This window comes from Poeciliopsis prolifica, unplaced genomic scaffold (genome assembly GCF_027474105.1).
Source record: "Poeciliopsis prolifica strain line A6 unplaced genomic scaffold, Auburn_PproV2 SCAFFOLD005, whole genome shotgun sequence".
NCBI classification, from domain to species: domain Eukaryota; kingdom Metazoa; phylum Chordata; class Actinopteri; order Cyprinodontiformes; family Poeciliidae; genus Poeciliopsis; species Poeciliopsis prolifica.
In genome coordinates this window covers 8475428-8493100 of record NW_026562380.1, presented here as the reverse complement: position 1 = coordinate 8493100, position 17673 = coordinate 8475428, and the positions used below count along the sequence as shown (strand labels likewise).

The 17673-nt window shown below is 38.6% G+C and overlaps 2 protein-coding genes across 2 annotated transcripts in view; one reads left to right on the top strand and one right to left on the bottom strand.

Moving 5' to 3' along the window:
- Positions 1-2181, top strand: part of wdfy4 (WDFY family member 4) — a 51972-nt gene extending 49791 nt beyond the window's left edge. The window contains exons 62-64 of the mRNA XM_055030116.1: positions 531-618; positions 1261-1390; positions 1872-2181. Coding sequence (XP_054886091.1) covers positions 531-618; positions 1261-1390; positions 1872-1935 — 282 coding nt within the window. The 3' untranslated portion in view covers positions 1936-2181. The remainder of the gene's footprint in view (positions 1-530; positions 619-1260; positions 1391-1871) is intronic.
- A 724-nt stretch (positions 2182-2905) lies between these two features.
- On the bottom strand, positions 2906-15899 carry vstm4a (V-set and transmembrane domain containing 4a). Its single transcript, XM_055030164.1, has 8 exons — positions 15673-15899; positions 13173-13622; positions 7461-7514; positions 7273-7380; positions 7111-7144; positions 6875-7014; positions 6337-6404; positions 2906-5698 (listed from the first exon to the last, which is right to left on the bottom strand). The coding sequence occupies exons 1-8, from the start codon at positions 15719-15721 to the stop codon at positions 5546-5548; spliced, it is 1056 nt and encodes a 351-aa protein (XP_054886139.1). The 5' UTR covers positions 15722-15899; the 3' UTR covers positions 2906-5545.
- Between the last annotated feature and the right edge of the window lie 1774 nt (positions 15900-17673).

The following is a 17673-nucleotide window of genomic DNA, read 5'->3' as shown; positions in this document are numbered from 1 at the left end:
TGTAAAAGATGTAAAAATATGCATCATTTTTTATTCCAATAAAAACATTAAGGTTTGTTGTTGTAATATGACAAAATTAGTAGTGGTTCAAGAGGTATAAATTATTTTGCAGAGCACTGTGTACAGTAAGTCAGACTCATTTCTCTTTACACTGTTTTTATATAGTCTACTTTCCACTGTTCTGCCATGTAGTCATTACTGTGATATTATCCTCACATATGCCCGCTTAAATGTCCACTGAAGTTATTAATGACAACATAAAAGTGGCATGTGTGCCGGCTGAGTGTTTTTACTCAAGATTAATATTACCACATGCCGCCTCCTTGCAATCAAAGTGGCAAAATCTGAATTGTGCTTCGCTTGGAGAGTGTGTGTGTCCATGTCACGTGCACAGCATGCGCACGCAAACGCTACCCTTACCAAATCATTACGCTGGTAGTGTGAGGTGGACGTATTCAAGTGTGAGCGTGCTTGTTATTATGTTGAATTATGGCAATAATTTTGCCACTCGTTATGTGTCTCTCATACAGATATGGAGGACAGAGTACACCAGAACACAATTACCTGGCCCTCCAGAAGAGCCCATGTCCCCAGGGCAGGGCCAGATAGAGAGAGACGGTAATGTTACTGACAGTGCTATAAGATATGAGTGTGTGTGTTTTATTTATAACAGTACAAATGTATGTGGTTGACTGTGAGAAAACGCTGAAACAAACTCATATGCAACTGTGGAAAAAGGGGTCATCCTCACCTTTATTAAATAAATTGTTATGATGGCGTCTAAGGGCTCAGCTCAGCGCTGGAGTCTGTCTTTTCCAGACGAGCGCTCCTAGTGCTTACCCTAGCCCTTGCTAGCATTATGGCTAGCAAGAATTATGTTGTTATAAAGTTATTAAACATAGAGGCAGTAAACACTGATGAATAATTCTGCTGACGTGCCTGTATGCTTGTGTGTGTGTGTGTGTGTGTTTCTATAATTTAGAAAGCAATAATACCCAGATCCAATTTAGCATACGTTGGTTACAGCCTCACGTCACCTCATAGGAGTATTATGATTTCCAATTACATTGAGACAAGTCTTTACGTAACCCTGAAGCTTTTATATTTGAGGGAATTTTCTCCCTTTTACTGCCCGCTGACTGCGGATGGACATGCGTTAATGTACAGTTTAATTGTTTTGTGAGGACCGCTGGGTGCCACAATGTTAAGCTCACTGGTTATTTTGGAGTAAGTGGATGTGCTCTCTTGATGGACCCGCAGGGAGCGCCTCAGGCCGGGGAAAAGGCTGGAGGAGATGTCTGGTGTTATGTCGGGAGCTGAGCAGAGGTCAGAGTGTGTCACAACGCCGCTCCAACGATAGCCCCGCCATCACCGCCCTGGCCATGTCCAGGTAGAGACACCACACGCCACATTTCAGCAGTGGAAATGATTGCATTTTGTATTTTTGCTGTGTTTAATTACTGTGATCTACACTGAAGCCCACTACTACTTTCCTGGCAGATTTGCTCTACAGTTATTTTAATTTAATCAATAAGTTTGTTTGTGGTTGGACATGAGACGGGCATTTCTAAACATGATAAAATTATTGTCAGATGTTTTTTTTTTTGATTAAAATACCCATATTCTTTTTTTATTTACCATTAAAAACCTAATATGTCAAGTTATTTATACCACTTTCAAATATCAACAAAAAAAAATCCATCTATTTCTTGCTATCACCCTAATCTGTAGCTTTCTCTTACAGAGAAAAATAATCTATTTATTTCCCCTGACTAGTAAAATTGTTATTGAATGTAATTTTTAATGATAAGAATCTTGTCAAATTTGCTTCCACTGGATGCTTCACGTCATGCCTACCCTCATTTGTGCAGGACTCATGCGACCCTGCTGGCTGGAGATGCTTGGGGCAGAGTTTTCACCTGGGTCTCCGACTGACCAATCGTTACTGTGGAAATGTCTGAGTACCATGATGCTCCATGAGGAAATAATCTGACAGAAAAACTCTCAGGTGTGACACTGGCTCAGCAGTACAAACTGTTTCACATTTGCTGTCTTGTAGATATAGTAGTTACACATCAAGTTATAGATAAAACAATATTTTCCACTTATAAGCATATTTAATTATGTATTTTGCTGTGTGAATAATGGATGCTGGTGAATATAAATAAAATCATGAACAGACATTTTGGGAGATCATTTCTTACGCCTCTCTTATGAAGAAGACCAGTGTTAGGTTGTTGAAACTTCTCAAAAGTGAAACCAGAGGGATACTGGCAAATGTTTGCTTTAATAAACAAAAAAGTACATGTAATAAATACAATTAAGCTTTAATAGATCAAGAAAAGTGACCATGATCTGTAGTTGAAGTTAATTTAAAAAAAAATTTGATTGGCTTCTACAATTTCAGTTTTAAATTGTAGAAGGGGATGTGTGTGAATACAGACAACATGGTGTGTTTAAGTGGTTTTATAGTGAATAATTACCGGTATAAAGTAATACATTATGAAATAATCATTAGGTAATTTTTTAGGATAATAAAAAGCAATGCACATAAGTTTGCATGTTACACTACAAGATGTTTTCTGTAGTGAATGTTTGTGGCGTGCAAGGTTCAGGATGTTTGTCAGACAGGAACTGGGTTTTGTTTTTCACAATGTGTTTTTACTTTGCTTCGTAATGCGGTACTTTGGAGAATTTAACTGTTTCCTCAGATCATAATTCTTGGTGTGGAATTTTGGATGTGGGGGGATTTAAAATGTGTTTGGGTCTTGTTGAGGGATGCTTTATGCTTGTCGCAGATTCTTCGCATGTTTATGGTTTCCCAAAGACAAATATGTCTCTTTAGATCCATCGCTGCGGGACTGACCACAAAATCCTGCTTTGAATCTCAGCCATTTAACAAGAGGCAGCTTGAAAGTTTATTCCTAATGTAACACAGCAGACCAGTCAGAGATAAAGTTTGCTTTGAACATCTCACACAGCTCTACTCAATCCATTATCTGCTAATGGTAACTCTAGAAGAACGACATAGATTCACAGCTAAGGTTGGACAATCTGGGGACAGGACAACTGAACTGTGCAGTTCACAAATTTGGCTAATGTGGAGAAATAGCAAGAAGAAGAGGTTTTACCTTTCTGAAAGAGAACAACACAAAAAACAGACAGAATAACAAGTCAGGGCATCAAAATCAAATACATAACAGGCTGAAATTAAACACTTAGAGGGATGAAAAGTCAAATAAGACACAGTAAAAAGTCAAATAAATCTCAGACATGTTTCTTTTTCAAAAGACAACTTCCCAGCAGCCCATGGTCTAGCAAACATCTGGAATAATCTTGTGTTTATGATGTAAAGCACTTTGAAATGCCTTGCTGAAATGTGCTATACAAATACAATTTGATTGATTGATTGATATGATTGAGTCTGAATTTGTCATCTGTGGTTTAGAAGAAAGCACATTCAAGTTCCAAATCCAGATCTAAATTCAACAGATAAGTTAAGGGAAGGCTTAAATACTAATGATGTTTCCCATCCAACCTGACCAAGCTTGAGTTATTTATCAAATAAGAAAGAGCAAACATTCCAGTCTCTTGTTGTGCAAAGCTAAATTATTTGTAACTGTAAGGTGGTTCTACATGGAGTTGACACAACTCCACTGGCCTGGATACAAATGTATGTCATACTTTTCAAATTTTTGTTTAGGAAAATTGAAAACTACATATGAGTTTTCCTTCCACATCTTATCTGTTACTTTGTGACAGTTAATCACATAAAAGGCAACAAACAAGTCAAATAAAAAAAACAATCATGCTGGATTGTGGAAACTCTGGAGTCCTGCTTGTGTTACGTTTGTTGTTGTGACTCTCAAGCAAATGCGCCACTCCTCTGTCATAAAGGACTGGGTCTCTCTCTTTAACCTTTGTGTGTGTGGCTAATTGTGCTAAGTGGAGTGGCTTAATAGAGTGGAAAATAGTCCTCATAATTTTCCCAGAGAGCGAGCATTGACCTTCTCTAAAGACAACAGCCATCTCCATTCTCTCTACACGGCTGGTTTTATGATATGAGATGTCAAACCACTGGGTTCCTCAGAATAATTAAATCAAATAAATTATTGCACCTAGGCAGAACCATCTTGTAGCCTAACCCAATTATAATGCACTGTAAAGCTAATTATTAACCATGATTACAATTAGTCTAATTTGAATAAATGTAGTCATTAGCGGGTTCATCCCAGTCAGTGTGAACCGTGGGGGATGATGGTCTCTGTCTCTCTCCCACTCACCGTAAAAGGAGTTTAGATGTGCATCATTCTCTTTCTGGAGGCACCTCCATCTTCATTCCACTCTTCACACTGACCTTCACAAACTGCCTTGCACCCTTCACCTTCCCTGGATGTACTGCTTGCTGGATTTAAAACATCAGTTTTACCCGCTGATTGGACTAATTTCTAGCATTTTATGAAAGATTTATCAAAACAATGACCTAAAAGGAGTCTTTTGCTTTTTGTGTCACAAATCAAATAAAATATACTGATAAAAGTCCTTTATGCTCTGATGAACATATCCAATTTCTTTGTTTTCCATAAAGAGAAAATGTCCAATAATAGTTATCTTTGGCAGAGAAACAAATGTAGTAATTTCTAATAATTTCCAGTAATTTCTAAGTGTGAGAAAACGAAAGTAGTGCTGCACAATATATTGCAAATTTTTTCATATTTGTAATATTAATGCACAGATTATGCGTATCGGGGGGGAAGTGCAATAAAATGATTGAATTACCATATTCAAGCACCATATTTTCAGGCTACCTAAGCCTGCAGCACATGGATGCTTGTACTATATTGCTTAAATCTAACTAGGAGGATTCTAGTGTTGAAAATCCAAAACGGGAGCCATAGGCAACATTTTCAATAACTTCGTTCTTGACCTGGAAATCATATACATTTTTCTGATAAAATAGGTTGGACTTTCATAAGCTGGAGCCATTTCAACCCTGTAGATCACAGGTTGTCAAACTCCAGTCCTCAAGGGACGATGTCCTGCAGTTTTTAGATGTGCCACAGATACAAAACACTGGAATGAAATGGTTTGCTGGGTGTTTTTCTACTATTTAAATCTGCATTTTTCTAAATTAAAGACTTCAGACCACTGCATATAATAATCTTGAGTTTTAATACAGTAATAACGAGTTTGCTTAAAAAGTTGATTGTTAAAGTGACATGATGCTGCGGTAAAAAAAAAATTCTAGACAATAGTTTATTTTAACAGTCTCATAGGCTTATAGACAATAGTTGACGGGAAATCTGGGCTATAAACAATAGACTCACTGGCAAGAGACCACGTCAATAAGCAAAGGAGTCCAATAAAATATATGTGCAGGACTTGACCTGCCCTAGCACAGTCCAAACCACTCACTTACCCTCAAACATGGCGTCTTTCATCAAAAACAGCTAAATATCATGCTCCTACTTTATAAATATGTTCCTTTAGATGCTGCTCAGGTCAGTTTTGGGTGCCCTCACCAGGAGGTGCTGAGCTGCCAGGTCTATAGCTTTTCTTCCTGGAAGAGTATCTGAGCATACACAGTGTCAGAGCTGGAGGGTGTGGCGTCAGGGCTGGGGGAGACTGGTGGCTGCTGCCGCGGTCGGACTAACTCCAGCTCTGCGTATGTCAGGCTGTCTTCTTGTGAGACTCGGGACTAGAGGAGGAACAGAAAAACAAGAGAGGAATTTAGCTGGCAGATAACGCAGATGAGAAACATACTCATCAGTATTCTCCCGCTAAGCATCTCATCAGCTGCAGAAACTATGCGTTCACTGTTTTTGCAGGAGCTTCGGGAACATTCAGTTTACTTGAAAACATTTGCTGCCAAAGGAGTTGTATTCAGCACCCTCAGATTATTCTAATTGCACTAATCTGATCCGCATGTGAATACTTACATCTCCGGTGCTTCTTTTCACAGCGAAATCTCAAGTAGGCTACAGCACAACTAGAGACACTGGTGGTCCTGAATTTGAGGTAGTTTGCCTCTCAACGTACTCGTTTGAGGCTTTCATTGTGGATATTAAACCAATGAAGCACTCTAAGTAAATAATTGAGTTTCTGAAGCAATAATGCTAAATAGAATTATCAAGCTCATAACTGAATGAAGCGACAGCAATAAACTCTGGTAGACAATCACGCGGTCGTGAAACATATTCCCTCTTGTGCGTATCACAATAACAAATCTGCCTTGAAGAACAAAATAAAAGGAAAAACATCTTTTAAAAAAATTAAAACTGCATAATGAAGCGCTGCCCGTGTTTATGGCATCCAGTAAGCAGACGGAGGACTTACGGTAGCAGATCTCCTTGGCTGAGTCTTCAACCTTCTGGGCTTCTGAGGTCTCTTTGGTGCGACAGGCGCTGCAAGACAAAAATGTGAGAAACTTAATTGTGTGAAAAACAACAGCCTGGAGATTTGAATCCACAAACGTCTCTGTGTGTTTTGAAGTCGACGTCTAACTCAAGCAAGATGTTGCTTAGAAGTGAAACAAGACCATTGTTTGATGATTTAGTCTGTCGGCGTAGATTTAAGTGTCTGCTCTTAGTTGCCGATATCTTTTTTTGTGGGCTTTGACCTCTTGCTGCCCTTTGGGACTTTTTAATACTTCCACATGTGTTAGGAATGAGTCATGAAATTTAACCGCAAGAAAGAGAACATAAACCGAACTAAGTTTTTTTTATTCATTCGGAGCTGGAGAAGTTTACTTCTAACAACCTTTTACTTTTATCCACATTGAGATCATGGCTTTTCAACAAGATCTACAGGGTAAATAGGCTGAATGCTGAAGGCATAAGTGGTTACGTCTAAGAGTTAAGACACAATCTTATACCTCTGATGGGTGGCTGAAACAGTGGCTCTTCAGATGGTGTCACTTTTGGTCCCCGGTCAACCTGCTGTCTCCTCTCTTTTCTTCGTGTTCTTGGGGGAGAATTGGAGCAGCTGCTGGAGCTGGTAACAGTCTCTCCAGAACTGCAAAGAACAGAAGATCCAAAGATCACCGGTAATTTTCCTGTAAAAAGTGTATGTTTCAGCCTTTTGTAAGTGTCTTAAAAAACATTGCTGTACCTGCTTTCTGGACATTTGACAAAAAGATAACTGGCTGTGGAGAAATCAGAAGAAAGATCATTGTGAACGTGATAATTTGTTGTAAGAACTACAGGTGACACTCCATTTTTTATTTATTATTCTTTACTTATTAGTAATTTTAGAGAAAAATTGTGGATTTACCTTTCAATCTGTGTCTCCTGTGGAAGTACTGGCATGTTAAAACGAGGGAGAACAAAAAGATGGACAGCAGGCCCAGTGAGCAGATCAACACGGCACACAAATACACATCTGATTCAGAGACAAAAAAATATTTCCAGGGTTATGCATGATTAAAAGCTATATGAAAGTCTAGAGATTTAAGACATTACCTGCAAATAAAACCCAGAGCCCCTCGCTGCTGCCATCCTCAGGAGTAAAGTGCACTGTAGAAACAAACATGTTGCAGTAAGTCAGCAGAATACAGCACTTAAAGAACATAAAATTTCCAAGTCTATCTTTATAAATCGCTGATGTCTGTGGGCACTGACCCAATGGAGCAGACAACCTCAGTGGTTTATGGAAATATCCAAACCACTGCTGTGAAGAAAAAGAAGAAAAAAAAAACTGCTCGAAAGCATTGGCCAAACCCACAGTGGGGACATCCACAAAGTTGCAGGCCTCACTGGGCAGCTGCGCTCGGATAAAAATGTTCTTTTATTCTGTGTATTCGCTTTTGACTGTCACTTCACTGTTGTTTTGTTGATACACATAAAAGATTTTCAAAGAAACATCATCAAATCAGATTAACTTCACAGTCCTTTCCATCCATCCATCCATCCATCCATCCATGCATATATAAACAACTCTGGACATTGGGCTAGAGGTGTGGTCCCCCCTGGTCAGATCTGTTTCCAGACCACTGGATTTCATTCAAAATCAAATCTGCTTGGTTTGCCATCTAACAGCGTTCTCTGTTTTTTTTTTTTTTTTTTTTTTTGCATTTAAAGTTGCATTTTGTTTTATGTTCTGTGTGAGGAATGATGGGTGCAACCCAGTCCAACATAAAGACATTTTGCATTGAGTTAAGTTCATTGAAGGAATAATAATTTAGAATGTATGGAAATAAATCCTGATGGCACATATTTACACATTTAATCTCTTGAGTCTGAACTTTGAGTGCTCAGCTGATGGAATAAAGACTGAAATGGTTGTTTTTAACCCATGCAGTCTGAGGTCAACAGGTTGGCTGGCAGGAGCTGTTATATGTACATATGTTATACAGATGTGTCTGCAAAATGCTGACTGTACACCAAATGGCGCCACGTTCAAGCTAAAACATATATATACAGCCCAGAATGAACATGTTTCAGCTGTTGGCTCATCTGCACTCATCCAGAAAGGAAAAGTGAAGATGTGGAAAGGTTGTAAATCTGAAGCCAGTGCTCAGAGAGATTCAGCCCATTGGTGCAAAAAGCAGCAGATAAAGTATCTCTCAAATGTTTGGTTTAAATGGCTTAATTGGTGATGTAATAAAGCAAACATTTGTCTTATTTGGCATAATGTTTGTTATATAAATAATTCAGAATTTAAGTGTTGAGTGAAGGTTGAAAACTGGAAACTAAGGGGTTCCCTGGATTACAGCTTTTCATTCCCCTCATTGTTTAGCCTTATAATATCAGTTCTTGTGTTTCCTGGCTCTGTGGTCAATGCATCTCTGGGATGCCTGAGGTTGCATGGCTTCCTAAGCTTTCCCTGAATATAGGGCAGGGCGTTGTCAGATGGCTCTGTCTGACCTTAACCTTTATGCTTTTCTAGCAAAAACGTTCATACCCCTTGAACTTTTTTAACATCTTAAAATGCAAACAGAGTGGCACAACTATTAAGAGTATTAATCAGATGAGTCGCCAACTGGTTTCTCATTTGGTCCTGAACTCCACAAATCTTGCCTTTGTGGAAAAGGAGAGTAGTAGACAACTACTGTTAAGAGAATATTTTTTGGGCTTGCCACAAGCCAAATATGGGTGACCAAACATACCACAAAAGCTACAATGAAATCATTAAGATTGTAACAGATTCATGTCACCAACGCCTAGTAAAAGCCCAGACATAAATTAGAAAGAGTGGCAAGACCTTTATCGTCCAATCTAAAAGCTGGAGCTTTTTAAAAAAGACTAATTGACGTAAATATCAGTATCGAGTTGTTCAGAAATACTCCAAAAGGCTTGCACCTAAAACAACAACAAAGGATGGCTATACTTCCTATCTATGATGTTCTTTTAATATTTACATTTATTACTACTGTGCACTGGTCTAATTTTGTGTGGCGAATTGTATTGGGCACACAAAATTGCAATAAAAACCCCCAGAGGTTTGTAGATATAAGATGAAAAAAATGTCATGATTCTGGTTTGTCTGCCTGCTTTGTTTTTCTCCTCAGCCTTCACCTCTCCACTCAATCTGATCTGGTTCACCTGCATGCTGCTGCGCTGCAGCGCAATCAGGCTCATGCCATTCACCTGTTCACCAGCAGTTAGGTTTTTGAAAGCGTTCAGTGTGAATAGACAGCCAGCGTTACATCCTTTGCCTAACCATGATCACAACCATGTTTCTTGTCTCCTGGATTTCCGTGCCTTGCCTAGTCCACGTCAGAAAACTTCACTGGCTTTTGATTTCTTTTCCTGCCTCTCGAACTCTGCCTCACCCCTGGATTTGTCTGCCTGAGATTAGCTTCACATGCCTGACCTCTGAATTCTGATCTCCCCTGACCTCATGACCTGCTACCAGTGTTCACCCTCTGGATCAGTCTCCATCTTGCAGAGGTGTTCTGTTCTCTACAACCAAGCCCTGAGACGACTGCTCACTACCACTTCCCTGAGGAACCAGGAATCTTCCCCTTTTCTCCACAGCAGAAGGTTGGTGGCTTTCTCTATTGAGCCTTGACATGCAAGATTAAGAGTCACAAAACTGGTTCTTTACCCTCAGAGGTTCCTGTCCTAGTGTTGGTGGTCGCCTGTCCCATACGCTGATTATCAATAAACCATTTGCTTTTCATTTTGTCTGGCTGAAATTTTGGGTCCTCTGTTCTGAACATTACAAAAAATGTAATGTTTTACATTACAAACAGCATAAAGTCAGCCATTTATACCCACACGAAAATGTAAAAAGTCACATTTTTAAAAATGTAGAAAAATGGACTTCACTAGATAAACATTCAGCAACAGCACAATGTTTAAGAATAAGATTTCCAATAAAAGTTCTACTTTTGTATCATAAATCTGATGATCCTGTCATGATCTCAGATAAAGTCAAGTGGATCATTCTTGTGGAGAATTATTCACTGTTGTGTGCTTTTTGAATGACCTCATTTAATCCTTCAGCGTCCATTTAATTTCGGTGGGGGATTTGACCATGGTTAGAGCAGCTGAAACTTAAGTCTCCAGGAATATTTCTCTGAGTCTTGGTGACTTAAATATAAGTGCAGTTATCCCAGAATGCTGACATCATTAGAGTTTAAGAACATTGCCAGCTCGGCACCATTACCTTTTCCCCCTCGTATTCATACATAGAGTTATACTGTTGGCTGTGTGAGATCATTGTTTTGGGATGGAAATGTCTGAGAACTGGGTTCACACTCAAGTCTAATTCCTCCTGCAACTACAAGAAAAACACTTAAACTTTCCTGCTCTTTCCAAAAAAAAAAAGAAAGAAAAACATGGAACAGTTTTGTATTCACAGAATAGAAGAATATGTCTCTACAAGATGCATTCAGTTCTAAACAAATTCTTTCAGGATAATTACAGGAGAAATCCCCCTTTGCTTTCTGCGATTTGTTGAAGAGCAGTGCTCAGCAGACACCTCTGTAGAGAGGCCAGATGGTGCTGGACACTTTTTCTATTAATATATGTAGGAATGTGAAATCATTTTTCATGTCTGAATTACAGTCAGCAATCTGTTTAGTCTAAAAAATAAAGTTATGGCAGTCAGATTGTATAACATTGTTTCTTCGCTTTCTTCAACTTTTATATTTTCCTTTTTTTTTTTTTTTTTTTTTTTTTTTTTACATGAAATTCTTAAGTGAACCGAACTGTTGGGCTCATTGATAATTCTTCGAAAATGCCAAAGGTAGTTTGTAAATTGTTCCTGTACTGTGTAAAATTCAGTGATCACATAAATAATTGTGAAAGAGAAGAAACTCAGTGACTGAATTAAAATAAAATTTCTTTAAAACTGTTCCAACAACAAACAAAAATTCTTAATCAAGTGTTTATCTACAAAAACTAACCCCTAACTTTATTTAAAAACTTCCCTAAATTTTTTCTTTCCTACACTGAAAAGGAAGCATAGAGTTTGAGCTGTTGACCACCCGCTGAGGTTGGTCAACAGCCCTGAGCTGTTGACCTCTGGGAGACCACCTCAGTGGTTTCTCCTACATCACAGAAAAAATGAAGGAAACCTGATTGGATAAACGGAGAGGGATGTAGCATTTGTTACTCGTACATCCATAAATACCCAATTAGCCATATGTGTCTTTACTTGTCATGTAAACTACAGGATTTGGTTTATTTAATGCCAGGAAAGAATTCCAAAACTTGTGATTCTACAAGGAAGGACTTTTGAAATGAGATCAAATTTTACACACAGTAAGTGACTCCCTTGGCATCTTTATGAAGGATAAACACAGATTAGTTGCAGCCAAGAGACTGAAGCTCAGAACTAGTCCAAAAGGGGTCAGGACCAAAGTGGACTTATGTGAACTTAAATCAGCTCCAAACACACAAAAAATACAAGGGTTGTAGGGGAGCTTGAGTCTAACTTCAGCAGTAAATGTACAAGAGGTGGAGTACACACTTGACAGATCGCCAGTCTACCACATGTCAACAGAGAAACACATAGAACAAACAACCTGCATACACACACATATCTAATGGCAATTTACAGACCATTTAACCTAACAGTCATATTTTTGGACTGTGGGAGGAAACCAGAGAAACCATACATGGGGAGAACATCCGTGCTCCCAGGCTGGGAACCTTCTTTGCTGAAAAGCAGCAGTGCTACTAACGACACCACCATGCAGTTCTAAAAGCAGTTTATTTAAACACTGTTTAATAAATGTTTGGACTGTCCTTGTGTTTGCATTGGGGAGTTACTTACGAAAAGCCATTGATTATTTTTACAGAAAATAAATTAAAGTTGTGTATCATTAATCTTGCTGTGTGAAACATCCTGATAATGGAACATGTAGCGTTAGCTGAGGATGAATATGGGCAACACTATAATATTTTGTGGTACTTTTCTATCAGAAACTTTGATTAAAATTGCTTCACTTGTTTGTTTTTTTTCCACAGTATGTGTATCACACAGACATATTGGTGGTGGTGGAACTTAATTTTTCTCTTCTTGGCTGAATACACAACAAAAAATCAAAGGTCCATAAATAGTTTCAAATAAAATTCTATTTTTTAAGCTTTGTGGTGTTTTAATGCTGTCTCATTGCATGGACATCATGAGTTACCTACTGACATAGGCATAGAGTGGCAAGAAATTGCCACACTACAGCAAATGTATCCATCATGGCATGATGAATACATGTAAAAATGTCACATTTTCTTTTATGTAGTTACAAAAAAATAAATCCTATAAAAGAATAGAATAGAATCCAAAAGACAAATGTGAATGCTTGGAAATATTTCCAGTTGTATAAAAAAACACAGTTATAGTTTGGGAACTAAAGGAACACATCCCACTGGTCAAGGTCGCACTTTTTTTTTTAACACTGTTGTCTATTAAACAGCAGACTGTGTATCTGAATAGATAGACTGACTAATGAAACCAGGTTGTTAAACTCCTTCGTCTAACAGAACAGAAAGCCAAAATTGCATGATATTGGGCAAAATAGGCACATTTATTTTAAAAGTTCAGATCAGCAGTGAGTACCTAAACTCATGTATCAAAATCTTTATCCAATCAACATTAACTGATTAGATTTACAGTTAATTGTGTTGTAAATTGTGGCTTCTAATCTATTGTAAGTTTCTTCTTTTTTCTATGCAAGTACTAGCTATCGAGGAAAAAGAGGCTGAAATGTATTTTTTAGTTACCTGTCAGCTGTGTGGTGCTGGAGCCATTGGACGAGGCTCTCCATGTGTTTTTGTATTTTCGGATCTCCTGAACTCTACAGCTATAAAAGCCCTCATCCGTCCCTGTGATATTGATGATGAGCAACCGGTACACTTCTCCCACCACACCATCAAATAAATGAAACTTTGGCTGGGGGAAGCGACGGCTGTAGTTCCCATACTGCTGTATCTTCTTGATTCCTATCCTTACAATCAGAAACTGGGAGGGTGGGAGTGCGGTTGGAGAAGTGGTCGGTAAAAGAGGCGGTCTGAGAGTCGGAGGAGTCAAAGGCAAGAAGAACCAGCGGAGAATGAGGACACTGTTGCTCCACTTTTTTTCAGACACCAGACAGGACAGAGTCAAGTTGTCTCTCTCTGTGACTAAGACCAAAGGCCCGGGGGTGACCGTCACGTTCAGGGTGTAGCATACCTCTGTTGGCAAAAAAAACAGAGTAAAGTTCACAAACAATTCATTCAATGCTTGTAACACTGCATACAACAGGAAAATTAGTGTTGGTTTTTAAAATGTCTAAAGAAAAATTCAGAAATATGAGTGTATTTGTATTCTTCCGTACCAAAATATTACTTTGCAGAACAACTTTATAGGTAGCTACAAGTCTACAAGTTTTAACAGCAAGGGACAAACATTTTTGGCCATTATCTTAGCAATGTAGCCCAAACTAAGACGATGTCTGGAAAATGTCTGGAAAATATTTTTTCAAGTCTTGTCACAGATTGCAATTGGGTTAAGGCCTGGACTTTGACTGGGCCATTTAGCATATGAACATGTAATGAAGTTGTAATCTAATCTACTGTGGCTTTGACTGCATGTTTTAGATTATTTAATATTCTGGAAGATTAACTTCTGCCACAGTCTGAAGTCTTTTGTAGCCTCCAACAGTTTTCTTTTTCAGGATTTTCCTGCATTTAGTTGCATTTTGTTAATGTGAAGATTGTCGGCCAAAAATGTATATTTTGAGGATGTTATCGCCTGACTCTCCTGATAACTTCTCCACTTCCACCACTTTATCCCAGAATTCCTGGATCTTCATCATACTATTTGTTCACTAACAAACGTTTATAAATTTTATTTCAGAATAAAGAGGGAGTTGAATACAAATGCACAACACACTGTTAATATTTTTATTTGCAAGAAATGAAAACGGTGTCGATAAGAAACTCGAGAACAAAAATACTCTTATCACTCTCTGAGAAGTCCAGAGAAATTTTTTTAAAATATCTTGAGAAATTATGGAGAAATTTTATTAAAATTCAGTTTAAAAATAAATGGTTTCCTCATGTATTACTTAAATTTGTTTTGTTTCTTAAAGTCTAAATAAATAAAAAAATTACCGCGTTCAAAAACACACTCCATTGCCATAGTATGTCAGACAGTCATTGAATGACTCAGCTTGCGTGACACTTTCTTGCTTTTTTCAATTAGTAAATTACAGGAGTTGAAAATGTGCCTCTCTTGGAATGGTCTGAGATCTTGTTTTTATCCCAATGTATTCCCCGACAGTTACTGCTAATTTACACAGACTAAGCTTGTACACATACCCACAGTGGATAGTGGGATTTATGCTGTCAAAAGCATAAAGTATGTCTGGCTCTGCTTATATGTATCACCAGAAGGGAATTTTGCCTGTACCGCTGAAAAGCAATTCTGGTCAAGAGGGAAATCAACAAATCATACATCCTGCACAACTGTTTTTTTTTTTGTTGTTGTTTTTTATTCCCTGCTTAGTTTTGTTTTCTTCTGATGGAAGCAGAGTCATGTGTGTCTAACACCAAATGTGAATCAATAAGTTTGATTAGACACTCTTATCAACTCCTGCAGTGAAGATGAGCTACAGGTGGGAAACACTGATCCTCTGTGCAGTAAAACCCAATCCCAGCAGGTGGTAGAACTTGGAACATCTGCTGCTGCTTTTTTTGTCTAGGTAAGTTGGGAATCTGCCCCAGGTTATGTCCAACATTACATAACGCAAAAAATCATAAGCTAGGACATAGTAATGTGCAGTTCAAGCTTCTGGAAAAAGCTGACTCGTCAACTTTAGAACAAAATGTGTTCTAAAGGACTGAACCAAACTTTCTTCAGTCTAAAACATTTTTGCTAAATAAGAATTACCTTTCCATGTGTGGCACATTCTGAACCCAGTCAATTTAAAAAAGCTTGGAAAAGTCATGCAGACTTTTATCAATTTGTGTGAAATATACATGTGATTTATGATTGTCTTGATTTATTGTCAAAAGCGAAGAGAAACATAAGTCTAGCACTTACAAGAATCACTTGAGATGCATGCAAAAAAAAAACATGCAAGCTTTTTTTCTGCGTAGCATTTGTAAAAAATAGAGTATTCATACTAAAAATGAACAAAGGTATCTGTTTTACATGTTGCTGTGTGCACCAATTGCTACTCTGTTTCACCCTTTCTTTCAAGTCTGCTGAGCTTCATTGCTGCAAACAAAGTAAACTTACCTGTGACCAGAGTCTTAGTCAGGACAAGGACCACTATAGAGAAGTACATTTTCCACAGTCAGCGAATCCATAAACCTAGACAACTGCACAGCACTTTCAAAAGCAGCTACATTCAAAACAGAGGCTGGCTGCACAAACCACCAAAGCCCTTACCCACCATTAACTCCTCTCCTCTTTCTCCTCTTTTCTCTGTAATATGAAACAGAAAAAGCTCTGTTCCCACTTAGAAACTCCCACTCTCTCCCTCGCTCTCCCCTCTAAACTGTCTCCGTCAACCTCTCTCTGTCTTTCCCTCTGTGTCCTGCTAAACGTAGGAAATGTCATTTCCTGTGTTCCTGAGAGTGGGTGTTGGATCAGGGCCCAACACCCCTGAACTTAGAGATGACGGCCATATCTAATCTTGAGGGTTTGCCCTTTGCATATTCATGTTTATGGTCATCTGAACACGATATGTGATCTCTCCGTTGTTTTCTGTTCGTGCACACACAGATGTGGGATGTCTCCATGTCTCCGGCTGCTGGATGGAGTGGCATGGGCTTGTCTCTGGCTGCGGTTGTCTGACTGTCCCAGTGGTATGAAGCCTGCTGCTTTATTGGGAAGGCTAAACTGCTGAGGCAGGGCTTCTACTGGCTGCTTTCAGCTCTGCCAAAGCCAAATGAAATCACACAACACATTTAACCCTTCAAACAGTGTGTAGGATTTCTGTAAAACCCATGGAATCAGTGGAAAGTGTGTCGGCTGTGTTCCTGGAGTGCTTTAATTCCTTCTCACCTTGAGAACTTCTTTTAAAATGCAAACTGAAGTGCTTCTGCAGTTTAAACTTAGGCCATCTATCACAGGTTTTGTGAATTAAAGGTTGTGTTTACATGTACTAAAATGACACTTCATTTGGGATTTCCCTCATGTTTTCCTTCGCCTGCGTCCCAAATTCAAGTGAGGGGCTCACTCTGCTCTGCCACATAGTGGTCAAAATTGGTTACTGCTTCTCAGGGATCCTCAACACATCAATTAAATACAAAACAATTACAGCTCTCGGCCAAACAAATAATGTTTTTATTTGTTAAATATGATGCAATCTGCAATCAAAGACTATAAAAATCTATGCTTTTGCCCAGGATTACTTGTCAAATTAGTTCTCATGTTTGCCTTATTTTGAACGGTTTGAAAATATTAAGAAATACATATTTCAATATGGGAAAAAAATATTCTGTTTTCAACAGCGTTTATCAGAAGGTTGCTCAGTACAATAAGTACTTTATTATTCTGTTGTGAGGTTCCTCTTCCCCTGAGTGTTTGGATATTTTTATACTCCCACAGTCTGGATTCAAATCAAAGTGTGAGGAGGAGGAAAACTGGGGTGGGAAACATTGCAACATGGGTTACCAAAATTTCCTGCCTGTAACGTGTTTCTTGTAAGTCATTTAAGGTATTATGGTATTCCCTAAAAAAAGGATCAAATTAACAAATTATGTTTGTTTAATCTTGAGGAACATACTTCAGAACTATTATACACTGTTTTGTATGATATTTCTGGACCATTTTAATCTGTCATCCCAGTCATGGACCAAAGGCTGATCAAAGTCAAGACATGTTACCAGTTTAACACAGGGTTATGAGGTTAGTCAGTTTAAATGTTACCTGCTGGCATCAGCAGGTAACAGATTTACCAGTAGAGGGATGACACAGTGCCACTGGTCCCAATGAGATAACCCCATGAAGGTCAAGAGGAGTGGATTCCCACCTGAGCCCAACTCAGTCTATAGAGCCATAGGCTGTCTGCCAGGAACCAACCACTCAGTAATGAGGCCTCAGTAATGAATCCTTTAATGGTTGCAAAAGTTTCAGCTATTTAATGGTTGCAAAGTTTCAGCTTTGCAACCATACTCCCCCTGGAACCCCAATACCCCACACAAACAATATCACACCAACCAGACTTATCTCACCCTTGCTCAAATTACCAAAGTGGTAATTTGAGAACTCCCATAAAATGGTTTCCTTCAG